The sequence below is a fragment of the Sebastes umbrosus genome, chromosome 10 (assembly GCF_015220745.1).
Source record: "Sebastes umbrosus isolate fSebUmb1 chromosome 10, fSebUmb1.pri, whole genome shotgun sequence".
In the NCBI taxonomy this organism is placed as follows: domain Eukaryota; kingdom Metazoa; phylum Chordata; class Actinopteri; order Perciformes; family Sebastidae; genus Sebastes; species Sebastes umbrosus.
The window spans coordinates 17673253-17697349 of NC_051278.1; the positions used below are offsets into that span (position 1 = coordinate 17673253).

The 24097-nt window shown below is 39.9% G+C and overlaps 1 protein-coding gene and 1 long non-coding RNA gene across 14 annotated transcripts in view; one reads left to right on the forward strand and one right to left on the reverse strand.

Moving 5' to 3' along the window:
• The window catches only part of LOC119495984, a 38970-nt gene extending 27813 nt beyond the window's left edge, over nt 1-11157 (reverse strand). The window contains exons 1-2 of one of the 2 annotated variants that reach the window (XR_005208606.1): nt 10298-11157; nt 6133-6257 (exon numbers count right to left, since the gene is read on the reverse strand). This is a non-coding gene — a long non-coding RNA (uncharacterized LOC119495984). Of the gene's footprint in view, nt 1-6132; nt 7909-10297 lie in introns of those variants that run through there. The other variant, XR_005208605.1, reaches the window with a different exon arrangement.
• The window catches only part of adgrb3 (adhesion G protein-coupled receptor B3), a 138306-nt gene that overhangs the window by 98547 nt on the left and 15662 nt on the right, over nt 1-24097 (forward strand). For all 12 annotated transcript variants that reach the window (XM_037782948.1, XM_037782949.1, XM_037782945.1 and 9 more), the window contains 4 exons: nt 507-550; nt 17863-17989; nt 19083-19186; nt 19318-19420. In XM_037782948.1, the coding sequence (XP_037638876.1) occupies nt 507-550; nt 17863-17989; nt 19083-19186; nt 19318-19420 (378 nt within the window). The remainder of the gene's footprint in view (nt 1-506; nt 551-17862; nt 17990-19082; nt 19187-19317; nt 19421-24097) is intronic.

Here is a 24097-nt window from a genome sequence, read left to right on the forward strand (position 1 = left end):
TACTTGAGTAAATGTACGTAGTTACTTTCCGCCACTGTTCAGATCTACAAATACAAACGTTGTTTGAAGCCTTTCATGTTATTTGTGGTATAAAACACTCTAGAAAGAGTCTTTGTCTGTTGACTGAATGCCCGAACAATGACCACATCACATATAACCTCCCGTCAGCCGACACACAATGGCGGTTAATTGGCTCGATAATTAATTTGCAAGCGGCCGGTGTCAGGAGAGCTCCGCCGCAGTCAGATAATTACATGGACAATCCCTTTTATGATCCGGGCCCTTTTTATTCATCTCGGAGATAAAGTGCACGCAAGTCTGAACGTGTCAGCAAGTGTCTCTGATGGTGCACTCCGCGCTCTAATTTATGTGATCCATGAAACACAAAGATCTACACTGAAGGACAAATGCGCGGTTGGTTGATGATGATGATGATGATGGTGATGATGATCAATTATCGTCATTATTTAGCTGATAAACATTTTGTCCTTTTCTTGGCCTTCCAGGGAACAATGAACCCTTACTGTGCACTGTGGGACAGCAGCATCATGTAAGTGGGCATGCTCTTTCACTTGTCTAAATTGTTCTGTTGTTGTTATGTTACTTCTCTGTTACGCCTCTGAAATGGGGTTAGTGTGCGTCCTCACTTCGTCTTCAGAAGTAAGGAACACATTTCTCTTTTGCAAAGAAGCTGGGTAAGCCAATAGCACGGCAAACACGAAAGGGAGCTGGAGAAAATATACCCGCAAGGCAAAAATTAACATTAAAGCTTTATCAGGGGGTGGACAAAATAATGTGAATACCTTATGAGATATAATGCAGCCCTCTGCAAAAGTCCAGCTATAAATTAAATAGTTAGTGCAACATACTGTATGAGCTTTGCCGAGACTCTCGTTTCCACACAGTTTTGTTTTGCGTCCGTAAATCCCGTGTATTATACGGATTACGCCCCCTAGTGGTCAACGCCAGGACATGCATCTCTTTACGGATGGATGGTTCAAGTTCAAGAGTTCAAGTTTGTTTATTCGTCATATGCACAACAATTACAGAACAGCAAGCAGTCGTTAGCAAAGACAATTTTGGGTCTCAGGTACTTTTCAACAATGCTCACTAAAAATGTATATATCAAAAATGATGAATAAAGTATAAATCCCAGAAGTAAAAGCAAAAGGAGAACCAAAGACATAAAATAATGCAAGTTAGAATAGCAATATTTCAAATGGATAAGCTGAATGTAAACAGTAAACAGAATGTAGTACGTATATGCATGATGAGAAGAAATACATATAATTTAAATATATATACACAGAGGTGTAAACAGGAATGTAGTATGTATAGAGGAGTAGAAACGCCACTGCAGATATGGGAGAGAAGTAAATTTTGTCTGTTTTTCACCGTCTATTATAATTTTTTTCTTGGTGAAAAGTTCAACGGCATATTTAGCTAACATTGGTACAAGCTAGCTGTGTAACATATACGTAGAGTGGATGCGTAGTGGTTCATAAGCTATATGTGTTTTAACAAAATATTTCACAAAATATTCCTTCGAACTTTTCACTTGGACAAAAGATAATAAATAGAGTTGTATTACATTCATCAATCAGTTATTAATTCGCTAATTATCCACGGAAAGTTAGCATTTTATGCTTATGTGGTATTGCTGTGGCACATGCAGGGGCACACAGTGCATATGGTTCGTCCGCAATCTGCGGCAAAAGTTCAGTTTTTTTAGGCAAATTACCCCAAAAAAACGTAAAGCAGAGTTTCACGAACACATCGGAGGTCACAGAGTTTCCCATGGCTTTGGGTGATTGAATGAACCGCAGGTTGACTTGCATACGTACACAGATCTATGTGGAAACAAGGCGTTGACATATGTTGAAGTTTTTCAGTGTCTTCGGTGTCGGAGTCAGTGTTGGTGAGGTTCTACAAATTGCAGTGTCCCTGTGTCCAGCATATACCGTCACGATTTCGTCAAGACTCGAATGAGAAACCCCATGAGTCACTCGTGACTCATAAGTCCACTCCTGTAAATCACAGTTATGGACAATATTTGTGCAAGTGAGTTGCACTATACATAATATTAAAGTTAAAACCAATTAGCACTATGTGTGGGCTTCAACAGACTAGGGAAAATACTAATTTTATAAGGCAACTTCCAGAGATACAAACAGGCCGGATAGTCAACGCCTGAAGTGCTGGAGAGTCAGCGCCACAAATACTGCAGCATTATATAACATAGCGAGGGGGAAAACTCTCAAAAATCATGAGGACATATGCAAACACAGCTGCATTAGCAAAAGGAAACACCAAACGACAACGGCACAGACCAATGATGAGACCTGACACAATCACAACAAAACTTTGCTACGAAAAAGCATTCCTAAGAAAGTTATAAAGCTACAGTATACTGTCATGTGTTGTCATTATTCTGTCCACACCCTTTTACACACCTATACTTTTCTGAAACTTCTGTTGACTCTTACAGTGTATGTACACTCAGTCAAGTTGCGATTCTTTGGCCTGAGTTTGGTGTTGTGATGCCGTTTAAGTGGATTTGATGTCACCGTGTTTGCACTGGAATGGTTTTCGTATCTGAACTGCTGTTAACATTTGACAGCAGCGGTCTTGTCACAGTGTCACTTGATAAAAACAAAGTTGTTGGAGCATTTCCACTCACAGAAAGTCAACTTTTCTTGCTACTTTGCAGTGAGGTCTGTTCACTTATTTAGCTGAGAGGCCACTGTTTACTAATTACATGAGAAAAAAGGGAACAGAAGCTAATAGCTGTTTAATTATTAACAGTTCTAAGCCTTCACATTTTCATTATAGCAAACCCTGTTTTTAATACTATTTATGGCTATTCAATGTATTTGCATTCTCTCTTTTTACTTGCTACTGGAAGAGTCCACTTTTCCCATGCGGGATTCAAATCACATACCCATGCACTAGGGATTCACATAGGAAGCGATGCATTTCATATGCTGTCATGTGGAAGAAATCATTTGGTGTCGGGATGGCATTATTGAATGTGGGGAGTCCTCTCAGCCAGTGGTTTGTTTGGGTGTGCTGTAAACTGACACACTGGTTGTTCTTCTTCTGTTGCATTTCTGATAAAGTGCAGTAACTGCTCAAGGTTTGCTTCCCCCAGTGGTCGATATATATTTGTGTCTTTTGAATAGGGCTGAACAATTAATCGAAATTCTATCGAAATCGTAATATGGCCTTGTGCAATTTTCAAATCACAGTATTTGTTAAATGCTGGTTAAAGGCAGGTTAAATGTGTGTCAAAATACCATTTAAAATTAAATAATGCGGGGTGACCTCTACCTGGTAGAGCGTGTGCCCCATGTAGGCTGAGTCCTTGGCAGCGGCCCGGGTTCCATTTCAAACCGTGGCCCTTTGCTGCGTGTAATCCCCTCTCTCTCCCGCCTTTCCTGTCATTCTCCAGCTGCACTAATATAGGCAATAAAAGCCCCAAAAAATAATCTAAAAAAATGATTAAATATTGTGGTGCTGCAGAGATGTCCTGGCCTACACATCATATTCTACAGACTTCCACAAAACATCTTTGTTTGGTGCAGATCCCCGCAAAAAAATCCATTATCATTGAAATATCTTTTTAAATGAAAACGAGAATAATGATGTAAAAATTATCATCCAATCTAATATCGCAAATCATATTGCAATATCAGTCAAAATAATCGCAATTTTATGTTTTTTCAAAATTGTGACCACAGGTGTCAACAAATCAACCAGGACTGACACCGATGGCTGACCTGATTTGTATATCTAATATTTTTCAGAAACAGAATGAAAGATAGCACATAGCATGTTACAACATCAGCCCTATATACTGTACATACTAACTATTAAGTGTGTATTTGAAGTTATATTTTGGACATCAGTTTTTGCTTTATTCATGGGAACCAGCAGCTGTGGGTGAACCAGCTCAGGCAACAGCTTATACGAAGTTGTTATTTTGACTGTGAAATAGCATGTGAACTGTGCATAGTCTGTCCTCTATCATGCTATTTGAGGGCAACTGGTCTATTTTTGAACAGCAAAGATCCAACTGGGACAAATCTGCTCTATTCTCTTTCTCTGACTTTCACAAACCCAAGTGTTTCATTTCTGTATTTTTTATTTTTTTCGTTACCGTATCTGCACTAAGTCATTTTAATCAGAGCACCGCCGAATGACTCCACGGTATGATTATCATGTTCATTTCAAACAGTTGGCTCGCCCTACAACACAATAGCAGCCACTCTCAGGACTCATTGAGGGGGCAATACGCCATCTGTCAGCCATGTTGGTCCAAACCAAAAGAGAGTGCTCGCCGTAGCCATTAACGGGATGAAAATGTTGTTCACAAGTGGAGAACTGTGTCCTCGGACTTGCTGAGGTCCGGATACAGAACGTGTGAACGCCAAGCTGAACACTGGAGACAGCTACAGTGAGAAAGCTGCCACACCTGAGTCTGTGCTGCTTTGCTTTCACCACAGGGGTGGAAGCCTGAGGCGCCGGTATCCTCATGTGACAACACGAGGAAAAACTCTTGTGATTTGTCTGTTTATGGAAGCAGCTGTGAAGAGAACATGCTGTTCATCGCTACAAAGCTGGAGCTTGATATTGTGATAGAGTACATGCATTCTTCATTTACTTTGGGGCCACATGTTTTGCTATGCAGAGCGAAACGAATGAGAGCAATTTTAATAAGGTGCTGTTAAATCTTAATAACATGCAAAACTAGATAAATGTATTGTTCTTTTTGTAGCAAAAGAGAGCTATAAAAGAAACGGCTAGAGTTTCTCATGCTTTTTATTTGGGATGTTTTCTACTGAATCAATGCACTGGTTTAATGAGAGTAATTTGATATATTAAAATCCATCCATTTAAGGGGAAGCAGGCCAGTAAAACGATTCAGAAAAAACAATGATATAATTAGGCAATTCTTTCTCACCAGCTCTGAGTAGTTTGTTTGATTTAAAAAAATACATTTACATTTTTTTGAGACTAGAAGATCCACATAATTGTATAAAATATCCTGATACTCGGATTGATAATTTGCAGTGGTGGAAAGTGACTTATGTACTGTACTTAAAGCTGCAGTGTGTAGAATTGGAGCAAATAGGATAGTTATTTAGTATTAGTTATTTTATAAAACGGTCACTATATCCTGACAGTAGTGCACGAAACAGGTAATCTGAAAAGAATCATGTGCCTCTGTGTCCTCCGGTGCTCCTAATGGCATCTGCAAGATTTCACAGACTGAAGGAGAACAACCAATCAGAGCCGAGCTGGAGCCTTGCCGTCTCTGAGCAGCTGTCAATCACTCACAAACTCCGATCAGACGATCAAATTAGGCAGCGCTGATCAAATATGAATCAATTTTCTGTTACTGTAATGTCTATTTCTCACCTCAAATGTTTTCAGAAACATCTTGTAGTGTACTGTTTAGCTGTAAAATGAGAAAGTTTGTGATCTGGCAGCAATGTTGAGATCAGTTGAGGAAATACCAAGCACCGCCCACCAGCCAGAGCACAGCCAATAGGAACGCTCTCTCTCTCTGAAATGACCTGTGATTGGCCCCAGTCTACCGTCACGGTCTAGATTTTTTTAAAGCCTGAAAACAGAGCCATGAGGAGGTGCAGAAGTCTAGTTTTCTCTCAAAACACTTGAATTACAATATGCTAAAAAGTTATTATGGAATTTTTGCCCAATGATGCCAAAAACTCTCTGCCTACTGCAGGTTTAAACACAAGATTGAGGTACTTTTGAGGTATTCGATTGAATTCCAACTCTAACATTAAAACGCTATCTGTAAGTTATGCATCAGTCATAATAATTCAATAATATATATTTGAATGCAGGACTTCTACTTGTAATGCAGTATTTTCAAACTGTGGCATTTATACTTTTCCATAAGTAAAGTATCTGAGTAAAACTTCCACCACCGATAATTAGCAATATTAAGAAGATGATACTTAATGTGACGATGAATATAACAATCAATACAACAGATGTTTTTCTGTATCATTTTAAATACTGAAATAAGTCTTGACAACATAATTAGTTCCCAAGCAATCTTCATTTAGTTCTTTGCAAGTAGAATAATAATAAATGACTCACCTGTCACATGAGGCGAAGTCCTGGACCACATTTAATGACACATGCTTCCTGGGATTGTCATGTTATGACTTGTTTTGTAACCCAGAGGACCGGTAGGATAATCCACTGCTCCTGACAGCGATTATCTTAAAAGGAGTAAAGAATAAAACGCAGATATGAATAAACATGCTCATATGCAACTCTCCATGTGAGAAATAAAACATTGGGGCATCCAGAGAGCCAATATCTTTTTTTTTTTTTTTTTCATTTACTCTTCAAATCTGCAGCTCCACGGCACCGAGTGTAAACAGGTCAGATGCATACACTTTTATTACTCTTTGAAATGTCAATATTTTCAGCCATCAAACAAGCCTGAAATTGCCAATATCCCACCACTGTGCCAAGGGAATAATGTGAAATGCAACCCAGTGGTTTTAGATCAGTCAACTTCCCTGTGGTGTTAAAAAATAAATATATTTGGGGGGGATTCTTTATCTTACACTAATGTGCGTTATCTTTGAGATCCAGCATGAGTTTTTAAAATCAGATTACTTCCCAGCCTGTCTAAGCTGAGAACTCATCTTTCTTTAACTGGTTTAAGAAGATAAATTAATCTCATTTTAAGCATCATCGTAACCGCTTGCATGAATTCTAGCCCCTTAGTTGTTCCAAACTGCCACTAAACTTGCAGAAAAAGAAAATTACAGAATGACATTACAAGCTCATTACGAGCCTTTTGGCGTTCCCCTGCAATTAGATGCTTTTAAAATCCTCTGAATCCTTGTAAAGCGCAAGGAGTGCATGGAAAGCCGTATGAGTGTCTTTCTGACGTTTTAATCGCAGATGTTTTTTTGCATCCCCCGCTCAGATTATCCACCAAAGTCTTATTGAGGCCAAACCTTAAACTGAAGCGGGCAACCTTCATCATTAAAGGCTTTTAGATCCTGAAATAACTCGCCACATCAGAATTAACAACATCTTGACCTCTCTTTAAATCACAGCCTCTTTACTGACTGCCGTATTTATTACACCTGTTTTTAAGATCTGATTCCCCTTTTTCATCTTTTTTGGCTTCCTCTCTAAAGCACTCTAAAGGTAATAAATAATACTACAACGATAATATTGTAAGTATTAAATCTTCTTTTCTTTTTACGGTGCAGTAAACAGATTGTAATCTTTATGGCCAAACATGTGTGGTACATTTGGCTTTAACTGCAGCGGGAAAAGATGTGCTGAGACCACAAGATGAAATGTTTCCTTCTTTTAAAGACTACTCGAGTCAATTTAGGTGATTTACTCTGAAAAACATACAAGGTCATATACTAAATAAGAACAGCCTAAAGGATGTGGAAAAAAACTGTTGACATGTTGTAATAACACAAGGCCTTGTAGTTTGTTGGTGGATTTAGTTGCAATATGTTTTAAACTAATAATATTAAATGAATGGTCAATGAAAAATAAACTATTGGTTATGATAGTAGAAAAACCTGCTAATTCCACAACAAAATATAGTTACCTACACCGATGAGTAGTAAAATGCTGTAATTCAGCTTTTATTAAGGAATTACCTCAATAGTTGTATCTCAAATTACTTAGCGCTATACAGTTTATACCATGACTTTACCAAGAACGCTCCACCTCCTGTGGAACCAAAAGCACAATTAATAATTTATGTGTTAAGGTGTGAAAAGCAGCTGTTCAGGTTCTACAAACATCTGGAGATCCTGGATTTGAGCCAAACAGGCCACACCAAACACTGGCAACCAAGAAGAGAAAGCCTTTACTGCAAGATTTGGTTCTCCATCACCTGGGTTCTTATACATTTTTATAATATAGTACCAGAAAATTCTAAAACTATGATTTTCTCCCCTGAGCGAACACAAGTTCCAACCCTTTCTATTAATACTCTTGATGGTGTCTCTATTCTACTCTAATTGTCTATTGACAATTACAAGTACTTGGGAATTTGGATGGACAACAGTCTAAATTTTAAATTCCATATTGACCATCTTGCAAAGAATATAATATTCACACTGGGTTTTCTGTACAGGCTGATAACTGCAGTCGCTTCAATTAAATAATAAACACATGACCAACATGCTGCCCTGTTAATGCACTGATGTATTTTGTTGTACATATTGTTGCTGCCCTGATATGTGTTAATGCCGCTATTTGACCCTGTCTCTAGCTAGTTAAATACACTGTATATATGCACACACACATTTATATTCCAGCTTTGCTTTACTGATGCTTATTAACAGACAAAAGAAATCAGGCTTCTACAGCCTCTCACCGACTGTTGGACCGAAATCAGAATCTACCATCAACAGGTTTTGTCTACTTTAGTTTAGAGCTACTTAAGAAATTCAACAAGTTGTGTAAACAGTAAAAGCACCTGCAGCTGGTGATATATATTTAGCGCTCAAAAGTCACGTCTCCAGCTTTCTCTTTCAGTTAAAGTTGCATTCGATTTTAGGTTCAAGCTTTCTAAATCGTCTGAAAACGCTCTCTAATGGCTTCCTTCTTTGACGTCAAGCTTCTTTTGACATTTTCCTATCTGAGATCAGCAGTTGTCAAAAGTTTTTCACATCATAGATCCTCAAATAGACACATTTACTCCACAGACTCGCACTTGATCAGATTTAGTCCTGCAGGGACCCATGTGGGAAGACTTGTTTTTAGGTCGGTTTTGAATGGAAACTGTGGACGCTGCAGATGGGGAAGGCGATAACGGTGAGAGCATTGAATTCTTTGTTTCTGGTGGATTTCGTTTATAATGAAATGAAACTGCTTCTGGTTTTTGCTCGGGACCTCTGGTTGTCCACTGCTGCGATGACCTCTGTACACTGTGAAAGGATGTCGGGAGGCAGAAGAAGCAACAACGTGGGCGATGTTTACAGTAATTCTAAGCTTCGCTCCAGCGAGGACTTGTGATGGACACAAACCATGCATTAGTGGACGGCAGGAGGTTTAGCTGTGTTTGTGTGGGTGAGAACACAGGATGTGAGTTGGGGTAAAAGCACATGTGCACCCTGAGGCAGTACAAGTATAGCAGTGTCATTGTCTGTTCTGACTGACTCCATTCTGTTTGTTGTATTTATATATTGCATTACTTTAAACCTCGTGGGCTTGATTCATACATGTGAGAGTATAGGATTCACATGTTGTCACCATTTTTAGCTTTAAATTAACACATACAGTAGTTGCAACAATAATTCACTTATCACATTGGGTTAAATACCTCAGCATTAAAGGAACAGTGTGTAACTGTTAAGAGGATCTACTGGCAGAAATGGAATATAATATTAATAAAGACCCACAGAAACCACAACAAAACAATTCAAAACATTCGGAAAAAACGCCCAGTAGCGCCCTCAACAGTACCTCCCGCTGTACCCGGTAACACATTCATCTCATACAAGTTAGCCTTTAAAATGGACTCAACTGTCTCCATGAGCCTCTTGTCACTGATTTCAATCTTATAGTACAACACAGTCTCGCGGCAGACGTGACGCACGTGTTAATTTCTGCTCCAGTCTTTTCATAAATAAAATTACTTAGTTAGGTTTAGGAAGAGATCATGGTTTCGGTGAAAATACCACTGGAAGTGACAAATAAATCAATGTTAACTTCTGGTTTCACACAGGACACAAACGAAAGTCCGGTGTTTTTTGACCCACCCATCCACCGCGACCTCCTCTCTATGCTCTTTATATTTCCTGGTTCACAAATAAGTGGATTAAATAGGAATTAATTGGGAAATTTGTGTCTACGTACACAAATCAAGACATTCAATTTCGTGACTATTTCACGAACTGCTGTGCGACTGTGCTGTATAGTGGTCTGCCATTTTTAACAACTGCTTTTTTGTGCAGTCATCTAAAAACAAGTCTGATGGAGTCTCAAAAAAACCCTCAACAGTAGCCATTTTACACACAGGAGCGTCCCCATGATCTGACAAACCAAATACTAAACTAACTAACTATGCACTACAGATCATTGGTATGGGGTAGCGACCACCCCACAGCCACGGACATGCTCCTGAGACAATTAAGCTCAAAACGCTTTCACCCCAACACTACAAAAAAACAAACCAGCAAAACTCAAAGGAGCAATGCTGCTATGCCTAACAGGGGAACATAATTTTAACTCCAAAACAATTACACACCAACCTGTCAACACTTACCTTCCTTTGGTCAGACTCCCGCCACACTCTGCCCTCCACAAACAAAGACACTCAGCTCACCCTGGTGTTTTCTCCAACCTGCAATCACACCAAAAGAGGCTCAAACCAGAGTATGCAAATACATCAGGGAATCCCAAAAGAACCCGCCTTCTAGGTAGCAGCCAGCCACTGATTGGTCGCTCCACTCACACTGCCTGGGAAACCCCTACAATCAACAGCACCTGGAAGTGTTCAAACACAAAGAGGAAAGTGATTAAATGCACACAACCAAAACACCTAGGAATCAGAATCTCACAAGCGCACAATTTGTTATGTCCGGCTATAAACAATGGCAAGTAACGGTAGACAGCACTAGGAGCTACGGAAAAGAAACCATTTGTTTATTCAAAAATAACAGAAACAACAAGAAATATTAAAAAAAACGATTTTATTTAACCTTTATTTAACCAGTCAAGTCAATTAAGAACAACTTCTTATTTACAGTGGCGCCCTGGCAAAAGGCAAAGCTTCTTGAGGGAAGGGGGTAGGCGGTAAAAAGGAATATCAAATGCTAAACAGACAGCACTGGCATACATGACAAGCATTACATAGAAGAAATGCAGACAGGCACACAATCAACGGACAGGACCAGACAAACAGTATCAGGCAAAACAACAAGAGAACAAGAGTAGCAAGTAGTAAAGACAAACAATCACAACAAGCTTTACATGGAGCAGCAAGCACTACATAAAAAGACATAACTTCCACTGTACATTCACTTGATATTCTCAAAGCTAGAATATCTCTTCTGCTCCACTAGCTCATTTGTTCGCTCACACACATTCACCGCCTCTCTCTCTCTCTCTTGCTTCACCACTCACTTCCCACCTACACACACACTCTCTGGCTCTGCTATTCCATAAATGACCTACGCTACTCTTACAACTAGCTCCGTTCACGTTTTCAAGTCAGCCACCGTAGCTCTCCTACACGCTTGGCGCATGGGAGAGGTTTCAATCAGCAACCTCACCGCTAGATGTTGCTAAATCCTACACATTACACCTTTTATGTGACAGCAAATGCAAGTTGTGCAATACAAACTGATCTGGACAGACACAGTTATGGCTGCATTGAAGTTCAACTAATTGCAGTGATAATAGGCATAATGGACCTACTAGCTAGCCGGTGCACAACACCTTCACTTTGTCTGCACCTCAGGAGCCATTCATGCCCTCACTAACAAATCCAAACTGCAGCTTCTTCTTGCTTGTCTACCTCCTTTTGAGGGTTTTGTCCATAGACTATATATAAGAAGTGGAAGTAGTCACTGGGACGTCACCCATTGGTTTGTGGACAGACGTTTTGAAGCCTCGAGTTCAGCATTTTGGGCGTTGCCATCTTGGTTTTTGACCTTCGCCATCTTTGTTTTTTGCAACCAGAAGTGAAACAAATGGGTGGAGCTAAGTACAACCAAACGCTGAATAAGACATTTTTAGGCGATCAAAATGTTTAACTTCATGAACTACAAACACACTGTGAAAGGGTTAAAGTTGTAAGACGAAAACATGGACAACAACCAGACCGGACATCGCCGTGGTAGCGACCTGTCAATCACAAGGTAGCCACGCCCTAAAGCATACCCTGTTTTATGGTCTATTTGACTCTAAATGGGACCATAATTTACTAAATGATCATCATGCTGTATTGAAGAAGACTTGAAACTAGCCATTGAGACCATAAACTCATGTTTACAATGTTTACTGAGGTAATAAATCAAGTGAGAAGTAGGGTCATTTTCTCATAGACTTCTATACAATTAGATTTCTTTTTGCAACCAGAGGAGTCGCCCCCTGCAGGCTATTAGAAAGAATGCAAGTTTAAGGCACTTCTGGATTGGCTTCACTTTTCAGACCCAGAGGTAGCCCACTGGTTTCGTCCGATTTTTCTTGCTACATGAAACAATATGCACCCGTTTTTCTTTTCTCTTCATTTAGTTATTACATGGAATGATATGAATTGCCCAGCGTTGTCCCAACCCTCTTCTGCCTCTTCTGTCATTGTCTGCTGGTCTTTCAAGACTTTATAAAAATGCCTAAGGCACTCTTTAAGCCCTCAGCCCAGCGGCTGGCTAACCTGATGTGTGCATGCCATGAATCTAAAGAACTTTTTGGATGGTTATCCCACATTCCTGAAGAAATACAAACCGGTTTCATATGCAAAAGTGACTGACGTGTATAAGAATAGTCAGATCATTTAGTTTATACGGCTGCACCGGCTTGTTTAGCTGGACAATGATGAGGTTGCGGAGCTTCACTCTTTGACTCTTAAGTGCACTGCTTGGAAGTGTGGATAAGTTATGGGTTTAGTAATAAGATCTCTGTGGCTGGAGGAACACGATCTGTCAAAGTTCAGCAAGGAAGACAAACCTAATTGGAGTTTTGAACAACTGTCTATCTCTCTGTTTCAGCGAGACACGAGGGTTCAAATACTGAATGTGTCTAAAACTTTGTCGACTTTTTAAGTCACTCTGCTGTCACTTATCTTGCGATCTTGACACCTAGATATTTTTAAAATTGGAGCACGATCAAAATCTGTCACAAATTTCAGTCCTGGAAGTTTTAATGCAAAGTTGTCAATACATCACTGCATTGAATAGAAAGTGGTCAACCAAGGGTGTGTGATGACTGTCATGTCATCAGTCTCACTGTGGTTAACATCACCACTGACACTTTCTCTAGGGGACGTTTTTTATATTCGGAGGCCACCTAACCCCCAAATAAGGTCAGACAACACATCAAACATGGCGTACATAAGTCCCCAGTCAGGGATGTTCTCCTGTCAGCCCCTCTCACTGGCACAAAGGAGAAGCAAACATCTAGCAAGTCAGAAAGTTAGGAACAGATCACGTCGAGGATTGAATCCTCACCGGGGGGGGGAACAGTTGATTCATCCAAAAAGTTATCGAGAAGTAGAGGCATCACACGTGCTATCAATCTCATCACAAGGAGAGTGGGTTTGCTTCTGAATGTGACAATCGTTTTTTTTTTAGAGTGCAACAGCAGCAAAGGGTGATCTCAGGTGGGCAGCTGTGTGAAGGGTGTGATGTTTGTTGGTCAACTTCATCACGGCCCGTCTCTCTGTCCCACAGGAATGACCTCAAACAATGAAAACCCTGCACTACTATTAAAAGATGTACTTTTTTTTAGCCCGAGCCGCATGAAAATGTGTATGACTATACGCAGAACAACGTACCTTGCACGGCAGCTGGATTCACGCGATGTCACAAGATCACGTGAGAATCACGGGATCGCATATCACAAGAAAAATCCATCTTGTCAGGCTTCAAGTAATGAGTTTGTGTCTGGCAAGCTAGACCACGGACCAATCAGCATCCTGTGAGGACGTACTAGCAGCTACAGGCGTGGCTTAGGTGTTTGAGGTGACATGGAATGGCGACTGTTCGTTCTGGCGTCTCCTGAAGAGGTTAGCGTAGATGCTGCAGTAGCATCAGTTATATCAGAAATGGAGAGTATTTCTTCATTGAAAGAAGAGCAGAGAAGGGCAGCAAAGAACGTATATTGCCAAGAAGTGAAAGCCAATTGTTCGTTCCATTGCAACATCAGCATCAAACAGCAAAGCTACACTTTCGCCATGTTGGACTGAAAGTGACTACCGGACGCCAGTAAAATGTCCGCTTACAAAGTGCCATACAAAAGTAAAACAAAATTAATTCTATTCTATTGTCATGTTCTACTGAAATGGCCTGTGTTGAACAATACAAATATTATAATTATGATAAGGGCATTCAGTCAAAAATGGCGACTGTTGTCAAGAAAACAAAGGAGTTTCGTCTCTGTGTGTCTATACTCTTTGACGGCACTGAAATCAATGTTTTCGCTCTTCTCCTGACTGGATTCAGCAAGAGTTTGATTGACAGATGGTTCATCCAATCACCTGCCAATTATTTTTTTGAAAATACTTGCCCTTTTCCAAACAGTTGCCAAAAACGGCTTCTCAGATGGTTCTGTGTAACAAACCATCTGGTAGGTCAGGTTACAGAACAACCTCCCCAGTAGCTACACTTTTGAAGAACTCACCACTCTGTAACTTCTCATTGGGCGCATACACAGTCTAAGGCAATTGTTCAGGCTGGCAGGGACCAACGTTAATGTTTGTTTTAAAACTGGAAGCTCACAGATGGTCAGCCACCTCTGCTGATGAAAAGCTGCAGCAAACAACGCTTTCTACTTTTGCACAATTTTCTGCCTCTGGGGCAGCTGTAGTTACAAAATGAAGTCCAACAAGTCCTTTAGCCTTTAAAAGTGCTTTGGGATGCCGGCAGCAGCATGTTTTTGTCAGTGATTGGAGGTCACCAGTGTAAAGCGTTATATTAACTGTTTTCCCCAGTTCTCAGGGGATGGCTCCTATTCTGGTGCTAAACTGGGGTTTTTATTGCACCCACAGGTGCCTAGCTTTTAGCCACCCAGGTTACTGCCTGTCAGGCGTAATGTTTTTCTGTCTATACATCATGCACTCATTTGGCATCAAGGTTAAAGAAATGTTCAAGTACACAGTGCTTTAGAACATGGCTAATGCTACTGTCTATGAAATCAATAGAAGAGGTTCCCAGAGTCACTGTTTTATTCGTATTATTCAGTACTGCTCAATAGTACAATAAAGATACTCATGAGGACTTGTCCAAGGGCCTGACCCCATCTTTTATTCATCACCATGAAACATCAGTGTTTGAACCTCCCTTTATGAAGCCATTGAAGAAATCCTTGAAAATTTCACTATAATTCATACTCATTTTCTACTATAGACCCTGAAGACTTGATGCAGCTGCAGTGAGATACAGAGAATATACGCTTTACATATCACCTTTACAACATTCTTTGCTTTTAGGTAACTCATAGCTACGTATTCTGATACGTATGTGTGTGTGTGTTTGTATATATATATGTATATATATATATATATACATATATACATATATATACTGTATATATAAATATATATATTTATATATTTTAGGGCTGTCAAAGTAACGTGATAATAGCATGTTTTAACGCCACTAATTTCTTTAACGCATAAGGCTATCTATCTTTCGGAGGTTGAAGCTCAGGGAGGTTGGGCTCAGTTTTAAAGCTAGAAGATACTGGCATCATATGAAACTAGAAAACCAAAGGAATCCATTGGTACCAACCATATCATACTAGCTTGTCATGAAGGAGTCTAAGTAACGCTCCAAACTTACGCTAAAAAACTGTCATGGCCATTTTCAAAGGTTCCCTTGACTTCTGACCTGAAGTGAAAATGGGTACCCACGTGTCTCCCCTTTACAGACATGCCCACTTTATCATAATCACATGCAGTTTTGGTCAAGTCATAGTCAAGTCAGCACACTGACACACTGACAGTTGTTGTTGCCTGTTGGGCTGCAGTTTGCCATGTTATGATTTGAGCATTTTTGTGTATGCTAAATACAGTACCTGTGAGGGTTTCTGGACATTTGTCCTTGTTTTATGTTGTTAATTGATTTCCAATAATAAATATGTACATACATTTGCATAAAGCAAGCATATTTACCCACTCCCATGTTGATAAGAGTATTAAATACTTGACAAATCTCCGTTACTCGCTGCGGAGCCCCAAGCCAACACTAGGATCAGCAGTGATTCATGGAGAGACCTTCGTCTGGTCAGCTAACATGACCGCCAAGCAGGTGAAATATAGAGTGATATTGTGGTTTTAGCTGACGTGTGTCGCCTCACTGTTTTGAGCGATGCTCGTTCATGTCTATTTAGAGCGAGCAAAGCGCGAGCCAGACGCTGACTTTCGTTGACTTAATGGCCACAGGTGTCGCTGTTAAGAAGCATTTCTGAAAGTTACAAATAGTCCCTTTAAGGTACATTTTGAACAGATAAAAAATGTGATTAATTTGCTGTTCCTGTTTATTTATGGACAATCATGCGATTAATCCCAATTAAATATTTGAATGGATTGACAGCCCTATAATATACAGTACTGTATGTATACAGTATATGAAATGGCTATGTGAGTGTGCTGGAATACTGAATTGACTGGCTTTCTGTGTGCAGTCTGCGGGGTAAAACATGCATCAGTAGTTTGCACCAAACAGGTGAGTTAAGAAGAGAAGAGATGAAGTTTTTTTTAATATTTATTGTTACATTACTGTGTACAGACAGCTCAAAACTGCTGTTTGGAAATTTGCAAAGGTTCTCCATGCACAGTCCCCTTCCAGGAATAATAAATATTGCAGCCTCATATTGATCAAATGACAAAGCAGGATTGCCTCACACAGCAGAGGCCACACTTTGGCACACAAATCAGCAAGCTATAGTCTGCTCTGTATTGTTCTGAATCAGTGCTATGAATCCTCATATCTCATGTGAATCGTGCAGCTTTTATCATGAAGGATGCAGTAGGTAGGTAGAGAGTGAGGAAGAGGAGACAACAGGTGTTTGTGACACGAATCTTAATATGAAGAAAAAAAACCTAGTCATGTTTAGTGTAACTTTTCACATGTAATCAATGTGGGTGATTTTTTTTTTTCCTTTGAATATGAGTGTGGAGGGAGGGCAAAAATCATGACAAATGGAAGAAAGAAGCGCTCCTTTTCATTTCACCTACTAGCGGTGTGAAGTGGAGACTGGCTGCAACCATTCGCGCTGCTTCCGCGGGGTGGTATTGCTTCTGCAGTGTTTTTTTATTTTTGCAAAAAGCGCTTAAAAACGACTTTAGTGTCAAAAAAAAAAAATGATTTTCAGGAATAATCCCAAAGCATCTTATATGCCCGTTTTATCTCCAGACCTACAGCCGAATAAACACATCCTGCGACAGCGTGCGCTTCTCTTCTTCTTCTTCTTCTCCCCATTGTACCAACCTCCCTCCTCTCGCGCCAGCAAGAGAGGAGAGGAACAGAGTATCAATCTGATACTGGCTGGTGGAAAAATCCCCCTAAGGAAGCATCTAAACAAGCTGCTAATTAAAACAGTTAAAGGTGGTGGTGGTGGTGGTGGTGGAGGTGGAGGGGGGGGAAATCAACCGAAAAAAGGGAAACATTGAGAGAGGAAGAGGAGGAGGAGGAGGAGGAGGAAAAAAAAAACGCGTTTGGATAAAAGAGGAATTACAAACATGCAGGTAAATATGAGCGCTCTTATCTTGTTAGCATTGCAAAAGAGGGTGAATAATGGTGTTTTCAGAGCACAAATCTTATTTATCTGCGTATGCTGAATCAATCAGCTACCGGTCTGCTTGGACAGCTCCGTGCATCCTCCTCCTCCTCCTCCTCCTCTTCGTCTCTCTGCCTGCCTCTCTATCTGCTCCAGCTGCTCCTATATAGACACACAAGAGATGCGTCTGCTCGCCTTTTTTTTTTTTTTTTTTAACATATATATATTTATATAACAGTCGGATCCATAGCTCTCGATTTTAAATAAATAATGAAATGAGAAAAAAAAGCCGAAGAGATGGCGATCAGCTGTGTGAAGTCGTGCCACCGCTGGAATTAAAAAAAAAGAAAAACCTCCTTAATTGCCTTTTTCTTCTTCTTCTTGTTGCAGGAACGATTCTTGGGGAGCCTGGTCCAAAAAGGGATGTAAAACGGTGCTCACAGATGCATCCCATACTAAATGCTTATGTGATCGTGTATCTACCTTCGCCATTTTGGCTCAGCAACCAAGAGAAATAGTAAGTAGGGCTATTGATTTGTTATTCAGTGTGGGTTTTATAGGCCAATGTAAAGGAGATGCCTGTGTGTCTGTGTGTGTGTGTGTGTGTGTGAATAGGAAATTTAATCTTTTGCTGTGCTAATCCTGTTAAGTAGTAATTCATGGGTATAAGGTGGGGATTGTGTGTGTGTGTGTGTGTGGGCTGATGATGTTTGTAGTTTTGCACATAAGATTTTTGGATAACTCTGTGTGTGTGTGTGTGTGTGTGTGTGTGTGCGTGCGCGTGCTCGCGGGAGGGCGTGTGCATGCTGATGCTTTGGTGTGTGTCTCCCATTTCTCATCAGTTTCAAAAATGCACATTTTGGGAGATCAAAAGTTGTCAGATTTGACATGTTTTTCTGTTGTTTTTTTCTGACATCAGAAAATCTGATAGATTCTGTGAATGAGTTTTTTTTTTTTTTTTTTTTTAAAACCATCTTTTGAGCTCATGTGCTGAAATTAAAAGGAGAAAGAAGAAGTCTGTAATTCATTTATTGAGATGATAAAGTAATTAACATTGAAACAGAGAGTATTTACACTGTGGCCCTCTGCATTATAGCACTTAGTTTGCCTTTTTCCCTTTTATCAGGCCTGAAGCATTCAACAGCAGAATGACAAACATTCATGTATAGACGTAAAAGTGCAGTTTTTGTGGTAATGGTTCACTACTGCATGACTATGTAATGTATGAAAGCACATACTGTGTGTGTGTATATAAAGCTATAGCTCCAAATTGCAGGCCTGTGATTGGCCCAGCTCGCACAATTTCAAATGTGACTGGAAAAACAAACAATATTTGTGATGCTCTGCTTCTTCAGCCTTCATTATTTGTATCATATAATGTCCATCCAGCCACAGATAGATGAAAGGACTCGCATCCAAACAGCCTTCAAGCCCACGCATTGCACTTTCAAACCTCACAGCGTATTAAGGAGCCCACCGTGGACTATTCAGATCGAGCGGTGGTTGTTTTGATTGGTTCCCTCTCTGGGCAACAATAAAGATTTACTGTCCTGCGTGAACCGCATCCAACCTCCCACTGACTGGTCCGTCTTGCTCTGTCTCCTCCACAGACCATGGAGTACTCAGGGGTCCCATCTGTGACATTGATAGTTGGCTGTGGTCTGTCCTGCCTCTCCTTGATCACGTTGGCAGTGATCTACGGCGTGCTATGGAGGTAACCGCAACGCTTTACGAGCATAAGCTTCGAACCACGTGACGTGATGAATCATTTCAGTTTGTGCATTTATGTAACATCTTGCTTGTTTCATCATCTGATGCACTGATTTGCTTTTTTTTTGTCTTCAGATATATTCGCTCTGAACGATCCATCATCCTGCTCAACTTCTGCTTATCTATAATCTGCTCCAACATATTGATCCTCGTTGGACAAACGCAGACGCACAATGCGGTGAGTGTCGTTTAAGGATTCATTCAGCACATTTTTTTACAAAGATCCAGCGGTTGATTTACTGTATATATCAAAGAATATAAGTCAGGATAATGGTGCAGTGGAAGGATCCATGTGGCTCTTCACTGTGGCCTTGTAGGCTGAATAGAGCTCAGTATACTCTGTGAGCGTTTTGTTGAGATATTTTTACGCTGTATGGTACAGTTTATCACGCAGAACATCACAAGGTTCCACTTCATGATTTTAAGAGTCCATCATATCCACCTGTTCCCACTTAATTCGAGACATTTTAATCAACTTTACTCTTATTTTGAAAAGCCTGCGATTTGATTTAAAGTCTCGCTCATCAGAAGTCGAATCTACAAAATGCCTTTTGTGTACCAGATGTTGGCTTTGTCATTGAGAGTACAAAAACAAGAATATAACAGTTACATTATAGCCTCTTCCAAGCAAATTACTCATCTTCTTTTGGGTCCTCGCGCCGACACGCTTCTCATATTTCATCCAAATGGAAAATTAAGTGTTTCTAATGCCTCTATGAGATGTAGATCCACTTTTGCGTTGGCTCGGGACCACCAGTGTTGTATTGTCCTCTGGTAAACTTTAGACAACCCCCGATCGCCAATGTTGGCATTGAGACAGCGATGATCTTTAATTGCAATTAAAAGTGCGATGCCATAAAGAAAACTAAAAGGATGAACAAAAGAAACGAGATTCAACGACGTAGGAGCAGCAAAGCAGACACCGGTCAATCAAAGACTAATGGTTTATTGCGATGCCGCCCCTGTAATGGCGACGATGAGGCGCAGCTTTAAAGTTGGGTCGGTTGGAGGGATGAAAGCTGCTCTCCTGCTTAGATTTGCTGTGCAGTGTTCATTACCGAAATGACTCATATAAAACAGTTTTCGTTCAGATGTCAATAAGAGACGATCGAGTCAGCAGGATTCAAAAGGACAACTGCTGTAGTTAAAGAGGGACTTCTTCCAATAAATATGCATCACTTCCTGTCTCCGTCTCCATAACTGGCCGGTACATAAGTGGCTAATGTAAAAGATTGTTTGGCAAACAGCAGTTGGGATTTACAAGCTGCCCACACAGATGCCCTCCTCAGTCATTTGGCAGCGCTACAGAATAACACATTATCCATTTTTATTGTGTAACTATATTCTCAGTGTACCTTTACCTTTTGCAAGGAACACGCTGTTTTTTCATTCTCATTATGTCCCGGTGTCTCTCCTCATTAATCCATTCTCTTTCGTTTTTTCGGCTCATTAACAAGCCAGTGTTTTAATATATGGACGTTCCCACGTAGCAGAAGTGATAGATTTTAGTCGAGATCAACAGTTCATGTAAAACGGAGCCAAAAATCTTTTAAAATGCTTGCAAAAAAAAGTATGTCTGTCGGGGGTATTCCATCATTAGAAATGCTTTTTGCTGGAGCTACAGTATATGTGCTTATAGATGTGACTTATTGTGGGAGCAGATGGGCCTACAAGCAGTTGGGGCTCATATTGTACCCTATACTCATAAATCAAAATGCTTCGCCCTATTCATTTTCCTACGTTCAATGAAAATTGAATCATGAATAATGAATGAATGAACCAAAAGGTGTGTTTAGTAAACCTAAAACGTCGTGTTCCTGGTGACACTATAGATTAAATGTGGACAAAATGTCCCTACTATAACCGTTAAGCAGAAACTGACCGTTTTAATCTCATAAAATAACAAAGAAACAGCATCCACATGTGATAAGTTCATCTGTTTCCTTGCTGGCCCTTACATATCTGGCACACACAGTAGTACCCAAGACTACAGTATGAATGCACAAAGCTTCAGGGCCTTTTTAAAGCTGAGCTTATTTGAAGCCTTGTCAGATTTAATCAGGGCTCCATTCATCTCCTGTCTTGATTATGAGGACCACCACTTAACATGGGATACTCACTCGGCATGCTGCTAATAGGATATCTGTCTCTGAAATCTGCAAAGAGATTAGGAGGTTTTCAGAAAAAAAATCCACTGACATACTGAAGATTTCAGTCATTTCAGCGTCTCTCGGAGTGACTCGACAAACTGGGTGCCAAATTAAAGCAGCACTGATTAATTTATTTGTAATGTTGTTATTATACTCAACATTAAAGGTGCACAAATCAATATTTGTATTACTATAACTATGGATCAAATGACTATGTAATGTGAAATGGTTGCTCTTAGTGAATGAACCAACAGTGAAATATCACCAGACTCAACAGCTCTATTGAGCATTTTAGCATCTTTCAGCTCATTGTTTTGGTTTTACAGCCTGCAACGTTACTGTTTTGGACTCTCACGGCTCTTATCGACCTTGTTTCTTGCAGCAGCAGCAGCAGGCAGCTGTTTTCATTGAAAAGCTCTGATATATCTGCTACCCACCCAGCTTTAAATGACAGACAGGCTAAGTTATTGTCTAGCTGTGGAACACTGTGGAGCATTTCGCAGCTAAAGAGCCAGATATTTCCCTCAGGAGAGGCTAATAATGCTAATATAGTTCTTCATCTCTTAATGTGTCATTTGGCAACAGTTTGCTATATCGCCATATCAACTTTTAATATGTCAGTATTGTGTTTATAGCTTGTTACACTACACCCAAGTGGCCAAAAAAAATCAATAATGCAAGTTTAATTATTCAATTCTGCAGGTTTAAATGCTTAAAATATATCAACATGAAAGGCTGCCTCTGTATATATACACATATAACTGATAAAGTTGTTTTTGTTGTTGTTTTTTTAACCTGGAGCTTATAGATTAGATTATTTCAAAACATAAAAACAATTTAAAATTGAATTAACTTAAATTCTAGGTTCTCAAATAGCTAAATCAGTATTTTGCCTAGTATTTTCTCACTGCCTCAAGAACCCAATGTTTACACTACGAGGCCCGTCATCAACAATAGTAAAACACGTTGTTGTTGTTGGTTCAGTCAAGTTTAGAAAGCTGCATTTGTCTTGTCGGTCTCCGCGCTAAAACTTCCAGGGCAATGAATTTATCACTATCGTCCCTTTGTTCCGTCTTGACTGCGTCTCTCCTGTTGTAATAATATTTGAGAAATATTTTCATGTGTTTGATCAGACACACGATGTTTGAGTGGTAGGCCGGCAAGAGGAGAAAAACATAGCCCCTGTGTGGGTTTAATTGCCATGCTGCCTGACACTGCCTCACTTGTTTTTCCTCCATCTCTTGTAAGAAGTGCACATAATTGGCTCCACTGTTTGTGGATTCAGAGTTGCTCATCGTCTAATAGAAATCATCTCTTTGGTGTGGAGGTGTCCTCTGGGAGCAGGAAGTCAGTGAGTCACCTTTGCCTGTGCCTTTTTCCTTTGTCCTCTGTCGTTGTTCATCTCGGTTTATAGAGAGAAGACAAAGAGAAAGCACACACCGTTGGTTTTGTCGGGGAATGTAGAATTAGGGAGCCTTGGAGACTTCCTGTAAAATAGTTCCTCCTATAATGAGTAGAAATGTATTATACAAGCAGGTGGAAGTTTGGGTATCCAGGGTCGATTGTGTGTCAACAAAACATCACCAGACAATGGTTAGCTTTATAAAATGATATAAAACTTGCAACCAACATGTCATAAAGTCATCTGGTAAGGAGTGGACACAGTTCTTCTTTTAATCTGATTTTCTTTTCCTGATGCGTCACAAGATTAGAAATTATCACCTTGTACGTCATGTATCAGCACAGATGGCTTATCAAAGCTGGTATCTGGTCAAAAATTAATATCGTTATAATTATGAAGAGCTGACCATTTTTTATCCCTAAATGTTCATACAAGACGTCAAATATGCAACATGCTCAAGGGCATATATGTACTGTATATTACACGAGCAGTACCCGCAGTGCGCACATTTGAGCGATAGTATATTTTTAGTACACAAAGCTTGACCTCCCTTATAGTGAGGTGCAGCAAAGAGAGATTTAATTCATTCCTGCCTTCCAGTCGAACGTTAGACTTCGTAACTAAGTGATCTATGAATCAAAACATGCAAAATCAACATTAGCTTGGCAGAAGCTTTATGATGACAGGAATCCTCTGGTGACGTTTTAAGCATTGTTTTGAGTCTTAAGAGTGTTACATATTGAAATAAAGTAGGCAGAAGTAGCCATTTTCTGACTCTAGTGGAGCAAAAGTCAATGATTTTGTTCAGTGTTTCTCTTCAGTTCAACAACACTTTGCCACCAACACTGTGTTGTTTGGTCCTCCGCCCAAGCGCCTACTGTATAAAGCACCGGGGCACTTGTTGCTTGATTCAAAAGGAGGGTGCTTCAATCAGAATAACAACCAGCCTCCTCCTCCCACACTGATTCAATGTTGTAAGGTCTGGTTCAGATTCTTCTGCAACATTTTAAATAAGCTTCACAGAATATACTGTATATTATCAGAGCAATTCATGTGCTTCACCACCAACAAGCTAATTGTTAAATCGTGCTCCAACTGGACCAAAAAAGTATACTGTATTCTTATACAACCAATTAATGAATCTGTAAATTATGTAAATAACTAAATAAGAAATTGGGATTGGCAAAATAAAAAATGCCTGGAGCTCTGAGGAAAATAATTTAATCACCATGTCAACATTAGTTCAATCCAATTATGAAAGAGGGGGTTCTCAGCCTCGCTATAAGCAAATCCCTTTTAATGT